This window comes from Pteropus alecto, unplaced genomic scaffold (assembly GCF_000325575.1).
Source record: "Pteropus alecto unplaced genomic scaffold, ASM32557v1 scaffold81, whole genome shotgun sequence".
NCBI classification, from domain to species: Eukaryota; Metazoa; Chordata; class Mammalia; order Chiroptera; family Pteropodidae; genus Pteropus; species Pteropus alecto.
The window spans coordinates 7,317,094-7,337,268 of NW_006433378.1; the positions used below are offsets into that span (position 1 = coordinate 7,317,094).

A 20,175-nucleotide genomic window follows, 5' to 3' on the forward strand; every position below is an offset into this window, starting at 1 on the left:
ACTCCAGCCCCACTAACTCCATCATCTCCACCTCCATCATCTCTAAAATTTTGAAACCATTAGCTCTGATTCTGGAGCCAGAGAGAGCGCTTCCTTCCTTCAATCTAGGCACATAGTGAAGGCGTCACTGATGTTTATTGCGAGCCTGTAGTGTGTGCATATCTCAGGTCTGTCAGAGAGAGCTGATAGCCTGCTCCTACCAGATGCCAGAAGAGGTAAGATAAACAAGCAATTAATGAAAATAAGGAGGCACACAGCCTGAAGGCCATAGGGTTCAATTATTTATATATCTTTGTGCTTTAGCTCAACTATTGACATTCTCTGAGCTTCCTCTTCCTACAAAAATCTTCCTACAGAAGATTTCTTCAAGGAATGGAGATAATGTACATAAAGAGTGGTTCTCACCTTTGGCTGCATTTTGGACTCACCTGTGGAGCTTTAAAACCCACTGATGCCCAGGTCCCACCCCCAGAGATTCTGATGTAATTGGTCAAGGATGTGGCCTGGGAGCAGGGATTCTAAGACTTCCCAAGTGATTGATTCTAATGTGTAGTCAAGGTTGAGACCTACTGAGTAAAGCCTTTTCACAGTTTCTGACACATAGTAGGTACTCAAGAGTAGGTACTCAATAATTAGTAGATAGGATTATGATAGCTCAGTGAACAAGAGAGTTTTAGGTTAATTGGAGAGAGAGATTCCTGGGGGCATTTCAGAAAGGCAGTGGCATTTTATCTAGCCCTTCAAGAAAAGGACAGTGATCATAGTGTGGGGTAAAAAGATCTGGAAATTGGAAAGCCTGGTCTATTGATGTGAACCAGTGCTCAAGTATCTTAACATTATATACTTCTCTGTGGATTTGTGTCTTTGTCCTCAAAGGGTTGTAGGTCCCACCCTTATTGGATTCTGAGGGTGTTACCTATGTTCATTATCTATTTGCTATATAACAAGTTACCTGAAATATTACTGTCTTAAAACAACAATAATTATTTACTATCTTTTACTGTTTTTGTGGCTTAGAAGTACAGATGGTGGTACAAAGGGCATAGCTTATCTCTGCTCCACTATGTCTGGGGCCTCATCTGGAAGCTGGAGACTAGAATCGTCTGCAGGGTCACTCACTCACACGTCTATGGTTGACGTTGGTTGTTGGTTGAGGACTTAGCTAGGGCTATCAGCTGGAACACTCGCACCTGGGCTTTCTTACAGCTTGGTGGCTGAGTTCCCAAGGCAAGCATCCTGAGAGAGACTAGGAGCCGGGCAGAAGCCATATCCTTTTTATGACCTAGTGTTGGAAGGCTCATAGCATCAATTCCAACTGATTCTGTTAGAAACGAGTCACTGAGTCCAGCCTATATTCAAAGGAAAGCAAATTAGATTCTTCCACTGTTTGAAGGGGAGAAATGTCCGAGAATGTGTATGGCATATTTAGAAATCACCACGTTGTGTAATACTTTAATTCCTTGCAGCCTGTTGTGACTAGAACCTTGGGTTTGGAATCCAAAGATAAGATTTCAAGTTCCATTGCTACTTTTTCCTAGCATCATGAGTGACTCACTGACTCTAACATGCCCTCTTCTTTTTCATCCAGTTAAAAGGAAACTAAATGAGAGTCAGGTATGTGTATGTGTTTTACTATGTACAAATGCACATTATTCTTTAATCTTCTGATTCCACTAACCTTCTTCCTTGGACTGAGAATGTACTGAGTGCAAAATAAAAAATGACACGTGAAACCATTAGATCAAGTTAGTAAGAAAAATGATCACGAATACAGACGGGTTATTTTTTTTAATTCCATGTAACTTAAAATACTTCTAATATAAATCACAACTATACATTGTATAGGAAACAGTTATTGATATTACTGAAAATTATTTCCAATTCTTGGAAAAAAGTTATTAAAATATAAATGTTTTAACAATTGCGTACATGTATGTGTGTGTGTGTGTGTGTGTGTGTGTATGAAAGAGAGCTTTCAGAAGAAACATTTATTGACTGCCAGTCATGAGAAAAGAGATGAATGAGACCCACCCAGCACTGACCATTGCTTCCCATGGTCCAGTATATATATAGAGAGAGAGAGAGAGAGAGAGAATACATTTATATATGTAAATGCATAGAAAATAACTGGAATGATATACACCAAACAAAAGTGGTCATTCCAGGAGAGGGGCAGGAAATGAGAGAAAAGGGGACTTCCAATTTAGAAAAAAGTTGAATTTCAGTAGTTTGAGCTTTTTTTTTTACATTAACGAGCATATATTTATTATATGTTAACAAGCATTATTTATATAACTGAAAATACTTTTTAAAAGAAGAGATCTTTGTCATATGCAGTGTTGGGTGGAGAGAGGGCAGATGGGGGAGGTTGTCTCCATAATAAGTCATTTTCTGCTATATTTTACAATTGAGTCCATAGGTGACTTTATCTTAAGTGATGGGCCTCATCTTCAGCCTGAGGGTGTAGGAGAAGCAGCCAGACTTAGCCAGGAGGGGATGAGGCTGGAAGAACTGGGACTCAGGCCTGGAGCCAGAGGAAGGGTAAGATTAGGCTGGAGTTAGTTCGATTAGATCACTGTTGAGAGGGTTAAGAATGAGCCTTAGGGAGCCAGGGAGAAGCTCTGGCAAAAACTTTCAGAGCCTAGAGCCTTCACCAATTGTTCCGTGATCGAGCAGACAAAGCTCCCACAAGTTTTACTAAGTGGCTGACTTCATCCTGGAGTACCTAGGTTGCTTTAATAGGACAGATGACAAATTGTTTCCCACCTGTGGATTTTCTGTCATGCCAGCCTTGCTTGATTTTTCCTGGCTTTATTCTGTGACCAGGAAATAAATTGGAATTCTGAAAAGTTGCTTTAGCCAAATCCTGTGAACAAAGGGGGCCTTGTTCAGGGTGATGCGCATCAGCTTTTGGAGGAGTGGAAGTCATCAGCTTGGATCTCTGCTTTTCAAGTCCTTGCTCCAGTTAGCATTATGTTTTTCTGTGGAGGCACAAGCCCTGTGGAAGAGCAGGCCGTGCTTCTTGTTCACCCCACTTGAGGCCTGGGCCTGACTCTAGTCACGCCAACAAGTTCCACCTGGGCAAATCCTGGCCCTAGTGGTCCTAAATGGACACTGTGAAGACTCCACAAGAGAGAGAGGCAAGCTTTGTTACTGTGTTTGGTTTCTCCAGGGCTTACCTGGAGGCTGTTATAATTTCTAAGATTTCTATGGATCACGTAGTCCATCAGAGGGGTGTAGACACAAAAGTCAGGAGCTAGGAGTGATAGTCACCATTCTGTTAGTCACCTTCCCTCCTGTTACTGAAATGTCCTGAAGAGTGACCAGTATTTACTGGTTTGGGTCCTGGCTGACCATGGCTGAGGCCTGGAGCCCTTAAACCAGTCTTGAAACTTGCCTGTTCGATTTGTTTTCCCTGCAGACAGCAGTAACTATTTGTTAGAAATAGCAAGTGGTATTTGAAAAAGATACTACTTTAGTATGTTAAGTGACATTCTACCCCTGGGAGGACTTGTGGGACATTTCTTAGGGGGATTCCAGCTCCATGCCCAGAGCAGTCATAGGCCGGATGTGTTGCCCCGTAATGCCAGGTAACTAATGGCATTATGCTACCGGTGTGTGTGTGTGGCTGCCATTTTCTTCATTTTTGTCTTCTGTTTCCCTTTACAGGGCAATCTGGTTTTGATGCTGTGACAGAGATTCTCTGACAATGAGTTACTGGAACTCGGGGAAAAGAAACGGTGTGCGGTACCGCAGGCATTTTCTGGTGGACAACGGTGCATTTCACGGTAAGCTGCCTTCTGTATTTATGTACTTGAATCTTTTATTTGTTTCTGACAGCACTTTTATTCTAGCATTCTGGGTGCAAATATAGTATAATTGCTGGGTTCAACCAAGAGCTTGAGTTAACTCATTTATGGATTATTACCTAGAAGCCCCAGTGGACTCATGTGCCAAGTACCTCGCCTCAACAACCATAATGAAATTCTCACTTTCCACCTTACAAGTTAGTTTATGTCAGTGCCTTTTTCCTTCCAGATTGTCAGCTCCAGTAATACTCCTTTCTAATGTTTGGAATTTGGGGGAGCTAGACCCATAGTAAGTGTTCAGTTAATATTTGCGGATCATCAATGAGTACTTATTACTGGCATGATGTGTGCCTTCTATGAGACCACATATAAAAACAGAACAGAGCAGTTCACAGCACTTAACCATCACTATTAGGGTGGATTACTGCAGCCCTAAGTCAGTCAGAGGGTAATCAGTATTAGTCATTTTCATGGCACACCAAGACTAATTGCCTTTACCCTGCTGGTGTGTTTATTTTGTGTTATGCAATCAGGGATAAGCTCTGTCAATCCTGCTATCAGGGTACCCTTGAGTGAAATTTATTTAAGAGTCAAAGATATATGTGTTGCCAGAATTTTTGGAGTAATCGCCATCAAAAGCTGGTGGAATTATAGCAGGAAGAGAGAGATTTCACAGGGAGTGGAGTGCTGTTTGACCGAATCCTATAATTTAAGCTGCTTTTGACTTTCTAAACTTGGTGTTTCTTCTCCAGTTTGGTGATGGGCTGATGTTTTTATTGCTTTAAATTAAGTTTAAGATAACAAACTTAACCTTAATTGAAGCATTTTAGAGTTTACAATGTTTTTTCATATTCATTATTTCTCCTCATTCTAGAACTTTCCTAGGTAGAGAATGACTTTATTTTATAGGTCAAGAAAGGGAAGCAGAGATGAAATTATCAGCCCAAGTTGACATAGCTAATTATTAGCAAAGTCAGAACTGAAATTCTTGCCTCCACCTTTCCAGGCTGGCTCTCATGGCATTGCAGGGGTGAAGTGCCCTTAGCAAAGGACACGTGGGAATTATGACAACACTATGGCACTGAGTTCTACTTTGTTTTTCTCTGAACCTCATCTCATCTAAGGGTCTTGCTCATTGCTTCTTCTCTCACATACAGTGTTTACTGTGTGGTATTTTCTTAGAATTTTATTTGTATTAAAGATGATACATACGGTAATTGAAGAAACACAGGCATTAGAAAAACTAGCTTTATATTTTCAAGTTTCATTTTGTGCCAGTTTTTAACTTTAAATTTAAATGCCATCATAGATTATTTTGGAATGCCTTTGTCCAGAGATCTCAAAGTCTGTAGCAATTTAAAAACCATTCCTATGTATATTTATAGTTGTCTTATCACTTAGCTTACTACTATATTGTAGATACTTCTCCCGAGGGCTTGACGATCATTGCCCTATTGAATCCTTTCACTACCTTTGCCATCATCATCATTCATCCCATTTTATGGATGGGGAAACAGGTTTGCGGGAGGTTGTGAAGTGATGTTAGGCAGAACTCCAAAACCCTGCTATTATCTTCCAGGCTGTCACTCCATTTCACTAGAGAAATTAACACTCTGAGAGGTTTAAGTTCTGTTCAACAGTATTTACTCTGCTATTAGCTAGCAGTGTGTTATCTTGAGCAAGTTTTATAAATCCTGCAGGATCTCGGTTCTCTCCTCTGTGTAATGAGTGTGCTAGTCTTTATGATTTTTGAGATTCTTTCTAGTCGTAATCTGAGATTCCATCGAAGTAGTTCTGAGAATTAGATTACTGTATTTTGTGAGCTACCTTTTCACTAAACATGAGATACACAAGAGGGCAGTAGAATACTTAAAATATGAACTAGTTACTTCCATTCAAGAATTACTCTTTTTGAAAGGAGGTAGAGATATCACATCTGCCTAAGACTAAAATGATTAAAGCCACTTAGAATTATGATTCTATTCATTGATAATAAAGCAGTAGCTTTAAGTCTTTCTGATAGTGTAAAATATAATTTTGGATATTTATACCTAAAGATATGTATTTCAGGAAAGAATGATGCCTCCGTGCTTCCTCTTTACCTCTGCAGAAAATTAATGTCGTTAAGATAGGAACTTATTTAACTTAATGGAGAATTGTGAGGATTCTTTGTATATTTCAAACCAAGGGAGCTCTAGAGAAAATATCTTTGTAGAGGATTTCAGAACATTTCTGAGAGATGTTGAGTTAGAAATGTCAGATATTTTTGGAGGGGCTTCTGGAACAAAGGGTAGATTTTGCATACTAGCTTTTGCATACTAGCTTGGCTTCTGTCTAACTCTCCTTACATTACCAAATCAATTAAAACAAAATGAAACAAAACCTCTTCCATTATAAACAGAAAACAACCATTTTCTGTGCAAGACAATTGACTTGTAGAATATACAGACTTGGATGTGCAAATTGTGCTAGGCATACTCTTTACGTACAGATTTAAGCAGAATTCCTATGAGAAAAGAACCACGTTAAAATGAGGGCTATGTAGGCTAAAATGGTCTATGAAAGGAACAATAAAAATGTGACATATATATACCGTTTTACAGTTCATAAAACATATTCATAACCTCAGTGTAGAGGTAGTATGATTCTCATTGGAAACCATTTAGGAAATTACCCACAATCCCACAACTTCAAAAGAAACACTATTAATTGTCTCTGTCTAGTCTTTTATCTATTTCGTCTTCTTAATTCTGATGTAGGAATGGAATATTTGGAAAAGCTAGGAAATGATGGATACTGGTCAACAGAAAGGAGCTGGTTGAGTTGACTTAATTCTATGTTCAGTGATGAAAGGGAACTCAGTTAGGAATTATAAAAAGCTGTTTTTATATTTTCCACTAGCCTGTCCTTTGCCCAGATTTTTAGGGGATCTGTTGAATCTTAAGGGTTTATATACGTATCAAAGAAGCCAATTGCTGGAGTTTTTCTTCTACTTGGCTTTTATTTAGTCTCCTGATGTGTTTGAAATAGAGAAAAAACTTGAGCAAAGAATGATTTGTGTAGTATGAATATTGCTTTAATGGCTTATAATATTGCTTTAATGGCTGAAATTCATGAAAGTATTCTTATTTGAAAATTACCTATCCCCTAGCTGTTTCTCTTGGTTGCAATGAAGTGAAGCATTTTTTTTGACTTGGGACACAGATTCTTAAACCAAGACTCAGTGTATTTTCAATTAATATGTACAATTTCTTATGCACATAACTCTTCCAAACATTTGAGTTTTTTAATAGAATATACTTGCAGGTGACTTAATTTTTGCTTTCATGCACTGCAAGTTATAGCTTTGATGCTGGAAACATTTATTAATTGCTTTTCTATAAGCTATTATGGTATCATAACTTATTATATTGAAATTTATTTCTGTTGCTATCATATTGTTATAGGTGTTAAATAAAAATATAACCAAGTAAATTTCAAAGATCTAATTGGCTTTAATGAACAATTCATGAATTGGGCAGCATCCCATCTAGCAAGCAGAAAAGAGCTCCAGAGGGCTGTAGAAAGGGAAAGGTTTTTAAAGGCGGAGAGAGGGTGGGACAAGGAACTCATAAATGAAAAAATGGATTTTTTTCGGGCAGGGCCACCTACCTTTGGACAAGTGGGTCTGTTAGGAGGATTACCTCATTGGTGCCTACCAGGAAATTCCAGACTGGCTGGTTAGGATTACATTCTGTGTGTGTGTGTGTGTGTGTGTGTGTGTGTGTGCATGCACACGGAAGGATGCTCATGAGTTCCTTCTGACCATGGAGAGACCAGTAGCTAGGACTGACAAGCAAGCTTTAGGACAAGTATTATTATATTAAAAAAACGAAAAGTAGAGAAGTTTCCCTTCCACTTTCACTGGAAAAAAAGAGAAGAATGCCAGATCCTGCCTGGTAAATATGCAAGGAGAGTGGAATTATACAGAAGTGAATTATGGTTCTCATTAATTTAAGCCACTTTATTAGGAAGTTATGACCCCTTCGGCAGGGGTGGGCCTGCAGATTTGGGGGCATTACTATATTTTATATTAGAATGTCACTTCTTCACTGAGCAAAGCCTAGCTTTTTCAGCCAATAACTATATAAATATCCTCTTCTAGGTCCAGAAAATAGCAAGGCACATAGAATCCTATCAAAAATAGTTGAGATTTTTGTGAGCATCATTAAGATAAAAAGTATTATCTCTTAGAGAGGAATATTGCATGGAAAAAATTTCAAAGGAAGTTGAGAGAAAGGATTAAAAGAAAGAAGATAGGCTTTAAGGGAGAAAATGTACTAGAGTCATTTAAATTTGATAAATTATAATAGAACTATTTCTGGAAGCAGCTTTGCCCAGTAGATTTCTCTTTAGCGCCACCCCCAAGTCTGCCTACCCCGCCAGTGATGGCTACCAGGCAGAAAGCTTTGAGGGCAGATATCCTTTCAGGCCTGTGATGTTCAGGTACATCTTACAAATATGCCAGAGGCAGTGAAGGCTTAGCAAGGCCTGACCAGGTGTCCTTATTCATTAACATTTTGGCTTAGGGTGACTTCATTTCCCCAAAGGTACTGATGTTGGTTTTGTTTGTTGTGCTTGCTTCTTGCAAGGTTGTATAACTGAATTGGTCAGAACCAAGTAATGATCCACAGATTTCATAAAAATCCATGTTGAGATGTTTCTGCCTCTTTTTCCCATCGGAAATCTTATTTTTGGGGGAAATTTTGCTGAGTATGTCATTCTTTCTTTGTCAAAGTCATTCATCCTGTAATGATGCGTAGCAAAATGGCAAATTGAAGATCTATATACCTGGTAAGCCCAGGTAGGTGAGAAGTAACAATATTTAGTCTTTGAAGCTTTAGCTTTAGTTGTTGTCTGAATCAAATCTATCATGTTAAGGGAAATTCTTGACTGGCCTTTGCCTTAGACCCTCAAATTCTTTCTCTTAAACCTGTGACAATTGGGAGTCCAGACAAGCAGAAAAGCCCTTGATGGTTTTATTCCTTTATGCTTGGGAATACCAATTTTCTAATTACTAAATTGTAAAGAAGAAACACGTCTAATAACACTCAAGTTTTCCTTCAGACTTTCAGACTTCTCAGGTTTTAAGTGGTTGCTTATGAGAATTATTTCCCATTAGGCCCGTGTTACAAATTTAAGCCATTGTTCTTTAAGCTGCATTTCCATAATTATAATTAATTCTCTTCTGCTCTCTCATTTTCCCAATTGTCTTTTCCTACTCTGTGCCTAATGTATGCAGAGAGATTGATTGCAGGATAAAATGTTTTTCCATGAAATTTAGGGTTCTTCCAGGGCAACATAATTATTTAATTAGTTATACAAAAGATCCGGATTTCTTTCTTGGACCACAGTAATAATTACTAATGATTGTATTTGTTATCAAAAAACCCTCCTGTCTCCCATCTATCAAAACAAAGGTGAAAAATTCCAGTTTGTCTCTTTATACTGTGTAAGTGAAAATTCATCCCAATAGACCTATGATAGTTCATGTTTTCTTAGGGCTCATTCCTTTAAGCAAGTATGTATGGGGTTATCAGAAGTGCAAACTGTTGGTTTCAAAGGGATATTTAGATTTTTAATTTAAAGCCCATAGCCTAGTGTGTGTTTTACCCACCCCCACAACTTTAGCTCTCATCAATGTGCTGATAATTCTCAACGGGTTGTCCCTGGCTTGGACCACCCCTCTGCGCTCCATGCCCTGATATCCATTCTCCTAGTGACAGCTCCACTGATGTCTTCCAGCTCTTTAGACTCAACATGTCTCGATGGAGCAGGCAGGACTCCCCCTTGCCCCTTGTACATGGCTGCCTCACCGGCCCTATCTCATCCTTTCCCTCCCTCTTTGCACCCCAGCTACTCTGACCTTTGTGTTTTTTGCCCACAAAACTTACCCCTTCTTCACTTAGCCAGCTTTCAACTCATCCTTTGGATCTGAGTAAAGGTACCTTCTGCAGAGAAACCTTTTCTGACTTCCAAAACTAGGTCAGGCCTCATTGCATTATTGCACTTAATTTTATGATAACCAATTTAATTTCTGTTCCCTACCCTCTTCTAAGTTCCATGAAACAGAGCCTGTTCTGACTTCTATCATAGTAGAGTGCATTGCATACAATAAGTGCTCAATAAAATATTGCCAAATGAATTTACTTATTTAATGGGCAAATAAGAACCACTTACATTTTATTATATTTGCACTGTTAAGTTTGTGCTGTGGAATGCATCATTTCTCTGGCTTCAAACCATCTTCTTTCTTTCACTCATGCTTTTGCCTTGAACAAAAGAATACCCATAAACCATTCCTTCCTGAGATTGAGAAGGAAAAGGCCACTTTTGCTGAGAATCCTATTGTGCTTTAGAAAAGATCATGACAAATGTATAATGCCTCAAAATGAAAAGGACAAACTCATTTCTTTAAAAGAATTTTTTAGAAGTTTTGAATTCATTTAATAATACTTTCCGAAATTTTCATGTCGGTTATATATGTGTTTATTTTATTCTACTCTGAAAACGGAGGTTCTACTCATTAAGATAATAATAATAAAAAAATAACACTAATAGTAAAAGCTGTTTAATTGAAGTATTTTGCATACTATTAAAGTTCTCTGCTGCTTATATCTGAAAATCTCCAGTCACAGAGGTGTTGTCTATGGGTTAATTTTTACCCCAGAGAGCATAAAATAGATCTGCAAAAACAAAAGGACCAGTTTTCTCCGTAAGAGAGGAGGAAAGGAGGCCTAGGGGTACATGAGGAGAATAATCAAACAGCATAGGGCTTCTTTAAAAGTTAAGAAGATGAACTTTTATTTCAGATGTACAAACAAGGAAAATGGTCAGCATCTAGGCCTTTCATCTAAGAATCTCAAGCAATATGAAAGTATAGTCCTGACTTCTAGGTAGCAGAGTCACTCTGAGAAATAACACCTACCTGGATAGGATAAATGTAGAATCTGTGAAGACATATTTTGTTCAATTTCATTTGCCCGTATTCATCTTTTGGTCAAAAGATATGACCGACGTACAACAGTGTTCTCAGAATTTCTCATATTTGAATGTAGAAGATGGTGACTATGCCCAATTAAAAGGAAGGACACTGAACACATTTATTATTTAGTGTCTTATTTTTACTCTTAGCCAACTTGAAATCGAACATCAATGCATATCTACAAATAACCATTCTTTGAAATTATGCTAATGTTAGAATTTCAAGGTATTGTGCTTTTAAGCTAGCAGAAGCTTACATTCAGATATGGAGATTTGTAATTAATTAACTCTTTAAGCCAGTGGTTCCCAGACTTGGCTGCATATTGGAATCACTGGGGATATATATAGCTGTCGTGTGGGTCCCAGCCCAGGTGTTCTGATGTAATTGGTCTGGGGTGTAGCCAGGGTCTGGGGGAATTTTTAGAACTTCCCTGGTGATTCCAGTGGGTCGAAAACCCCAGACTTAAGGTGACAAATGCATAGTCTTTCAGTGGAACTATAGAATTCATGAAGTTGATAATGGTTATATTCTGTGATGATTGTCCATTTTATACTGACTCTTGAAGGTATGGGAAGAGGGGACATCTAATAAGAAGGATATGGATACAAATGATGTGTTTGAATCTAGAAGAAACAGGAAATGTAGAAGAGTCACATATGCTTGGGATTTTGTAGATGCTGATTTTCTTTGAAATTTATTTTCATTTTAGTTTTTCTGATGGTAACCATATATAGACTCACTCTAGAAAAGTTGGATGATTTTATGCAGAGGAGTGTTAGGGCAAGTGATATGTTTACCTTCACGTAGTTATTTTTTCTTTCCTGTCCAATTTATTTCATGTTCCTTTAATATCATTCTTTCTTAGTGCCCTTATAATGCGATTTGTCTTAACTTTACAGCCAATATATGTTACATGATATAAAGATAGTATATCTTTGAGTATTAACTGACTTCACAATGTTATCTATGGCCTCCTGCTGGTAAACAGAAATACTTTGTGAAGGTCCTTAACAACAAGCAACAAAGAATGTATTAATAATGCTTTGTTTTGATTAACTCATAATGAGGGCAACACAGTTCACAGCAGGATAATTTAAAGAATTGATACAGAAATAAATACTGTTGATGTAAGAAACATCTAAACCTGTAGAGAATTTTTACGAGTTTATTTGGGTCAAACTGACAACGTATGTCAGGGAAGAAGATTTCAGATTCTCTGGAGGATAACAGTTTTGCAGCTTTTTTTTATGCATCTGAAATTAAGGAGGGGGTGCAAGGAAGATTACATGGAGGTGGGAGAAAGCAAGGCCAGAATTGGATTACAGGATAGTTCACAAGATGATGTGCTCCCTTGAGGGTGGTTACAGCTTATTTCAAAGGTGCATCAACCTAGACAGTAAGACAGGGCTTACTTAGAGATGATAAACCTTTTCCTAAGGAAGTTATAGGCCTGGGGTGTGACTTCCCACCAAGACCTGCCCAGCTAGGAATTTATGATCAGATTACCATGTGAGGTTACTTTCCACAGAATCCTTTTTTTTTCATCCACAATATGAAACACAGGAATCGGGAGAACAGTACTTGAAGTATATCAGATGTAACCTTGAGTATTTTTAGAATTGTTTGCCTATCCACCTTGGAAGATTAAGGGGTATCTAGAGACTTAGAGAAGCACACACATTTTGGAAGGCAAGCTTTGTCAGCCCCTGTGGACCTCTGTTCTACCTCCACCACTCTATATGGGAGAAAACTGATGCTCAGGATCCTTGTGTTATTCCTTAGAAGTTTCAGAATTGTGAAGGAGAAATCTTATCTTCTCAGATCACTCTGTTTGCATTATACTTCCTTTTATGCACATAGGGCCATATGGGGGACATAAAAGAATTTGAGGCTTGATGTTAAGATAACTAAGTTTAGACTTTCTCAGGAAGACTTGGTGGATTCTGTATTCAAATATTCTTGAGGCTCCATCAAGAAATGTTAGAGTTATTATTAGAACTGGCAATCCTGGTGGCTTTACCAGAATTATTCCTTTTAAGCCTTTCGACAAGACCATTTTACAGATTAGACTCAGGACAACAATTTGCCACAAATCACATTGTTAGAGTATGATGTTCAAAGCCAGATTTGTCAGACTTTAAAATCCAGAGTTTTTCCATTATTGTGACACAAGGGTATGTTATTCAAACTTTTAGAGCAACTGAGAGTGGGTTCTAAGGTGTTAAAAGAGATTTAAGACCCTTTAGAGGCCATTAGAAGATGCCACAGAGGTCATAATGAGTTGCCCTCAGACTGAGAAGGAGGGCTTAGGGAACCGGGCTAGGGGGTTGAGAGCTGGTATATTCTGGAGTGGCCCCTTGGAACTTGTTAGAAATTTGGAGTCACAGCCCAACAGAATTGGAATCGTCATTTTAACAAGATCCTCAGGTGATTTGTATAGACTAAAGTGTGAGCAGCACTGGTCTAAGAGACCTACTGGGCTTGGGTGTGAGTCCTTTGAGTGAGGGATTAGTCTCTGTTCTCCAAGGATGAGGTGGAAGGGGGATGGGGTGATAGAGAAGAGAACTGCTTCCCAATGTATTTAGAGGGCAGAAACTTGTGTGTGAGAGGTACAACTAATGACAAAGACCCCAAATGGTATGCCAGTGCTCAGATTCCCAAGTAGGAGACATGAGGGCTACAAATGCCAGATAATTTTCTTTGTACAATAGGCTTAAAATTTTGACCCTCCTATGTCTAAAACATAAGATATAGTTAAGGATATAAGCAGTACCCTGGTCTGCAATGAAACATAACAGATCAGAGCTAGAAAGGACTTAAGAAGCCATCTGACTGAGGAATTCGAAAAGAATGCATAGTTAGGCTTCAGGACATTTATAAAATCTCTGAAACGTTGCACTAAACACTAAGTATATATGCATATACATTTGTGTCTCTTTCTCTAATGAACAAAGTCCTTAGCTTTCATCATTTTCAAAGTAATGTGTTTTTACTCTTTGCCCCTTCTAAACATTATAAACCTCTGACTAAAACCACTCTCCTTTTATAGATGAGAAGGTAAGTGGAGCGTATTTGTATCATCCAGCTAGTGGCTGGGTTAATTCTAAAAGCCAACATTCTGCCATTCCAACTCTACTGGCCTTTATGATCTAAGCTAAGTATTATGAAATGCTAAGTGGATTTTCTGTGAAATAAATCTTGCAAATCTCTGCATTTTCTGATTATTGGAAATGGTTACATCTTAATAGGAATATCGTGACGTAAAAGGAATTTTACACAAAAGTGTTTCTAGGTCTTCCTATATTGGGCAGGTGAGTTGAAAGTATTCATGCAGAGCTGCTAGAGAGCTGAGGGTCTACGGCATCAGCTCTGACTTCCCCATCATTGAGGGCAACAGGGCTTTGTGAGACAGGAGGGCTCTCCTACCTGGTGGCATCCAGTGGACTTTTCTGGTGTCTTCATAGCTATAAATGATTATTAACTCTCTGGGGAGCCAGATGCTGAACTTTACAAATAAAGTGATATAATCCATGTAGCATTTAGATCAAGTAGTGATTTTACTATCTGGTAAAGCGTTGACTCCAAGAATTCAAAGGACATTTAGAACATTTTTCGCTTCTAGAGATAAAACTTTTAAAGCTGCTGCTCTGTAAAACCAGAGGTGAATGGCCTTCAGTTATAGCAGTTAACTCTTTAAAGTGGCACCTCTTTGCATCCCTATCAGAAAATAACAGAATGTCCAGATTCTTGTGAATTATGTCAGTCAATGTCAGGAGGATGGTTGTTTTTCAAGGACAAACCTTTAGTCTCAATATCTCAACTTGCAGCCTGTGTTTGAGACCGTCTTTTATATGCCTGTTTTAGCTCCCGAGAACCCATCTGAGAACTAATATTTTTATATGCCTCTTATTTTCATCTTTAATTATATTTTTTGATCCCCTATCCCTTGCCATTTCCCCTATATTATATAAATCAGCATAGATGTTTAATATCTGGTAACCGTAGGTACCGTGTTTCTGATACTAGTAATATAAAATTTTTTCTTGGCTAGATGATAAGTTCTGCATAAATCATAGTACTAAATTATTTCTAAATTGGATTAATTTATATAAAGCGATAAAATGTTATTGGTTTCTCATTTTATCATCTTTAGCATTCATGAAAGAACAATTCTTTTTTCTTTTCTCCAAGGTCTTTAACAAAATTAGCCTTTGTAACCATTTTTGTTCTAGTTGACTGTGAATGAGGAGGACTAATGAAGCAGAAAATTAAAATACTTTTGATGTTTTCATTTTAATACTAATCATTAATCTACACTTCAAAGTTATTTCTCAATGATAAATTTATTGCTTTAAAAAGCATTTCTGTCTTTCATAGTTTTTTTCCTAAATTTAGAGCTTTGTCAGATTTTTAAAAATTTTTGCTGTTTCTATAACTTGTCAAGGCACAAGAATTTTGGCAGCTAAAATCAACTTGGTTATTGGTATATGGATTAAGTTATATAGGCTCTCAAGCATTTCACTGTCTATGTGGACAGATTCTTTTTTTAATTTAAGAAACAGGGCATCTCAAATAGATTTCACCTTTAAGAGAGTATGTTTTTGCCACAAGTTTTTTAGAGAGTGGCTATGCTATAATATTCATGCTTATTTTTGAAGTAAAAAGCTCCAGAGTTTTTGTGTAGAATTTTCAGGTCTAGAAAAGACCTCCATGACCTCAAGACATTCTTTAATGCGGTCAGTTTGTGAGATCCCTTCTAGAATAAAAGCTCGGAAAGAGGGGACATGACTTTAGGGCCTGGGAGCTGCCCAGTTAGTAGTTGATGAATGAATTAGTAACATCCCACATTCTATCACTGAGGACCCCGAGTCCTTGGAAGGTTAAATGGTGAGCCTAAAGTGGGTCTGACTGAACCCCCAGTAAGAGGTGAGAACCAAGGCCCTGGGTAGTGTGCGGTGCATACCATGCCATGCCGTGGGCCCATGTTCACAAGATTCCTTGCTTTCTTTCTAAACAGAAGCAGCTCACTGATTCCCACACACTGGCTTAACTACCAATTATTTGTCCCTGCCTCAGGTCCTTATTTCCCAGGTGAGTTTGAACATGTGATGTTGCTCCTTTTCTTGTTCTTGCCTTAAATATTTGTTGACCTAGATTCAGTGCTGGGGATTCAGCAATTAACGAAGTAGAAGTGGCCCCTCTCTGTAGAGGCTTATAACTTCGTTTTTCTTTGCTGTTACCTCTTCTTCCCTTTCTACTTCCCCTGAGCTCACATGGGACTTCTATGTTCTATTAGCTTTTTCTTTGGAAATACTTTTATACTCACAGAAAAGTTGAAAGAATAAGAATACCACCAAGAACCTCATATATCATTTACCCAAATTTATTTACTGTTAGCCTTTATCCCATTTGATTATCATGTACTCACACACATGCTGTCTCCACACACGCACGCACGCATGCACGCACGCACACACACTTATTTTTTTCCTGAATGATTTGAGAATAAGTTGCATACCTCATGGTCCTTTGCCCTTGAATACCTCAGTGTGCATTTCCTAAGAATAAGGATATTTTCTTATATAACCACTGCATAGTTATCAACTTAAGTAAATTTGACATTGATGGGTCTTTTAATTTTTTTTTAAGGTCCTTAATTTTCGAAAGACTTTTTTTTTTTCAAATGGTATCTATAAGGAAACAGACCTGGGAAAAAGAAAGTAACCAAGATGGAGAAAATTCTAGGGCTTTGTAAGACCTACTAAGTTCTTAAGGTTAGGGCTGGCTTCATGGGTATGCCCTGTGCAGGATTTAGAAGGGTCCTGTGCTTGGTTTAATGATTTGCTGATGCTATCTTGAATTTGTTTTTTGGGGAAAAAGCCTCATCTTTTCATTTTGTACTGGACCTGGAGATTATGTTGCTGGTTGTGCTTATAGTACTGAGGTACTGGGCTGGGAAATTTCCAATCTGTCATTGTAGGTACTATTGTAAGTGGGGAAACTGAGGCTTAGAAGGGTTTAAATAACCTGGCTTGTTTTGCTGAGCTACCTGGTAGAACCAAAATTTTGATTTTGATTTCACATCTGATGTCTGTCATGTTGCTTTTAACTACTCCATAACCTTAGCTCTCTGCCACTGTGTTTAATTTTTTCCTAGATTTGGAATTGACCTGTCCTTTCTCTTTTTTCCCTAAGGAGCTCTACCTTCTTGGTACCAGAGGCTGACTCTCTCATCTTAAATTCCTGGGGTAAAGTGTTAACTAGAAGGCCATTTCAAAAACTTTAATAACTTGATAATTTTCATCTCAAGGGAACATCCCCTGAGTAGTTTCCATCTTAATCTTATCCCTAATTATAGAGAAAAGGCTGCGTATGGTCATTCTCTCGTTCACCTGTACCATATATCACAGTGCCAGCAACTGATTTTCTTGATGCTCTCTCTATCATCCTTTGGGGTCTTGATCTTGCTTTATTCCCAGTGTCTTCTTAGGAACTGGAGGATGATCTAGAATCTGAATTTCTGTTTTCTGGTGGGTCTTCTTGCTCTCAGATCTTCTTGGCACTCACTGCTGCCCTGATGTATTCCCAGGGACATATTGATGAACAAGACATTCACCGTTCCTGCTCTCGAGGAGTTTACACTGTGGTCCTCCCTGATGCTGTGTTTCATCTATCTGTTAAGATGTCTTTTAGGCAGAATGAAAAATGGGCACATCAGGATTGTGTTGAGGAAAATCATATAAGGACCAAAGGTTAACCTTTTTCCTGTTTAGAAAAAAAAGTGCAACTCACTGCCAGCATTAATTTAACATCATGCATAGGAATGTTATGTATTCTAGGATTTGACATTTTCAGCAATCGAGAATTACTATATTTTGTAAATAGAAATACCGCTACTAAAAACAGAATGCTATAAATAGAATGATGTCATTTGTTTCCAAAGATGATTGATATACTAGAGCAATAATATAAGTGAAGATAATAATATAAGTGAGATATTTTGTGGCAGACTTTGAGGGTAAGGTTAGGACTGTAATCCGCAAGTTATCTCGGGGTAAAGGCTGCAGCCGCGAGCGCCGCCAGTGAGTATTCTTGGGGGCAAATGGATTAAAGAAATGAAGTTATTTGAATTGGAGAAAGGACACTGCAAAAGTATTTACCTATGTTAAAAAATGTACTGTCGAAGTTTTGAACAGCCACTTTCTATTTCGTCAAGAAAGAGACCAAGGAGTTGATATTTCATTTCTGTTGAGTGATTTAGGTTAGGAATTTAGACCGTTGTGATAGTACTATGCACTGTGACATACTGAAAATTGTTACCTGAGGAGTCAGTACAATCTCTTTCCTTTGTTTTCTTCTGGAAAAGAGGGATGATGTGTCTTTGCCTAGGTCATTTAAGGTAGCCATTTCCCTAAAGGTCATATTTTGTTACTAAAATGTTCTCCCTAGACATTATGGGATTAGATTTTCTTCAGAGGAATACATCTCCTTTCCTGTCCTCAGGGACATTATGGCCACCCAACTCTCCTGGAGACCTACTTCCTGTTCTCAGGAGAGTTCCTGGTCAGCCATGCCATGGCAACAGTGGGGCTGGGGTCACCTCTTTCAGCTGAAGGAGCTTTGGAGTTTGGCCCCTCCTCAGCCAGGCCTTGGCTTTGGCTGGCTGGTGGGAGACTTGCCAGAGATGTGGCTGCTGTCTGTCCCTTTGATCTAAGCTTTCGTGGCTACTGACTTTGGATTAAAGGGATCAGAGTTGCTTTTAACTCCCTTCACACTCAGAAGAGCTTTGTTTAGGGGAGAGGTTGTTTAGCAATCTAGAACTCATCTCCTGTGTCCCTCACACCTCTCTCCTTATTGTTAACTTTGTGTTTGCATTTCTCATGGGACTAGTTGGTATGAGTTGTGTTTTGGGGTTCAGTGCTACCAGATGAGCAGTTTGCGTTATGATGACCATGTATGCCTCCCATGCAAATGCACATATTGTAATCCCTATTTGACTGACTGTAAGCCAAGCCATGCCCAGGTAGATATTGTTTACCTTTAATTAAACCCAGACATGGCAGATTTAAGCATGGAAAAGTGTTCTTTATTACAATATCAGATACATGCAAGCATGGTTCCTATGTAAGCCAACAGCCCTCCTTTAGCTGGAGTGCTGGAGAGAACAAGCATTTAGAGGTTACTCTGGACTTTTCCATTCTAGCTGTCGTCTAATTCCTCCTCCCAAAGGAGGAGGTAAGGGGGCTTCTCTGTTCTATGGTTTAAGTGCCTTCTGATTGCTATGGGGGAGGAGGATTTGACTACGTCACTACAGAAGTTTTGAGGATTTAGTTAAAGTTTCAGCCCTCAGAGTAGATATTTGTTTTCATATATGTCACTGTCAACAACCATTGGAAATTCCAATATACCTACCTATCTCTGGTTAATTCTCCTCTGTTAATGTTATAATTAACACTGATCAGATCTGATGGTAGGATTCCGAACAGTGGAGGCTGACTTACAAAGTCTAGGCACCTTTATTTATATCTGGATATGAGTTAATGAAACTCGAATGTCAATTGAATTTCACATGTCCCGAGTCTCTACCAAAAACAGTATGTGGCCGCTGGCTGCGAGCTCCTGGGTTTCTCACAGGGCCTGTGAATAAAATCTTGCCCCTGAGGTCTCAGTGGCTTTCATGGATAGCTCAAGCCTAAATCAAGCTCTGAGCCTATCAAGGATTTTACTTTAAAGTATATTGACAGCTTCATCAAAATGACAGTGATGGGCCTATAAATTTTCATGCTAACCTATAAAATTTCAAGTGACATGACTAATAAATAGTCAAGTCTTTCCAAAAAATAATGAGAAATTTTTATTTTAAAGCCAAAGTCTTGATGGGGGAATGAATAAATCATCAAGGATTCATCATTTCAAAGAGGCAATTGGGCTAAAGGGTGGCTCATCTCTGTCCTGTGGAACATAGCAAAATTAAATATGGGTAATACTCCATTTGTTTTGGAATTCATATGCTTAAAAATGTGTAGTGATTACTGTCCACTGATGTGTTTAACATAAGGGACATCCAAACTGATTTATTTGACAAGTGTGTGTGATCTATAGGACTTGTTCTATATCATTATGATATATAGTTATCTCTCTCCAATAAGGAAAAAACAGCTATGGTAAGCTTGCTGTCTAAATAAAACCATTACTGCCATTCTCAGCATTAAGTTAGTAGGCATTGGGTGGAAACCTGCAACCCTTCATGTCTTCCTCTGTGTTCAGCTGAAATTTTTGTTGTATGCTGGGATTGTAATGTAAGTTTTTGGTTATACTCGGTTGTTTAGCAATGAATTCCTG

At 38.4% G+C, this 20,175-nt stretch overlaps 1 protein-coding gene across 6 annotated transcripts in view; it reads left to right on the top strand.

Moving 5' to 3' along the window:
- The window catches only part of PLCH1 (phospholipase C eta 1), a 212,665-nt gene that overhangs the window by 45,384 nt on the left and 147,106 nt on the right, over positions 1-20,175 (top strand). For all 6 annotated transcript variants that reach the window (XM_006908210.3, XM_025044255.1, XM_025044251.1 and 3 more), the window contains one exon: positions 3,670-3,788. In XM_006908210.3, the coding sequence (XP_006908272.2) occupies positions 3,710-3,788 (79 nt within the window). In that variant the 5' untranslated portion in view covers positions 3,670-3,709. The remainder of the gene's footprint in view (positions 1-3,669; positions 3,789-20,175) is intronic.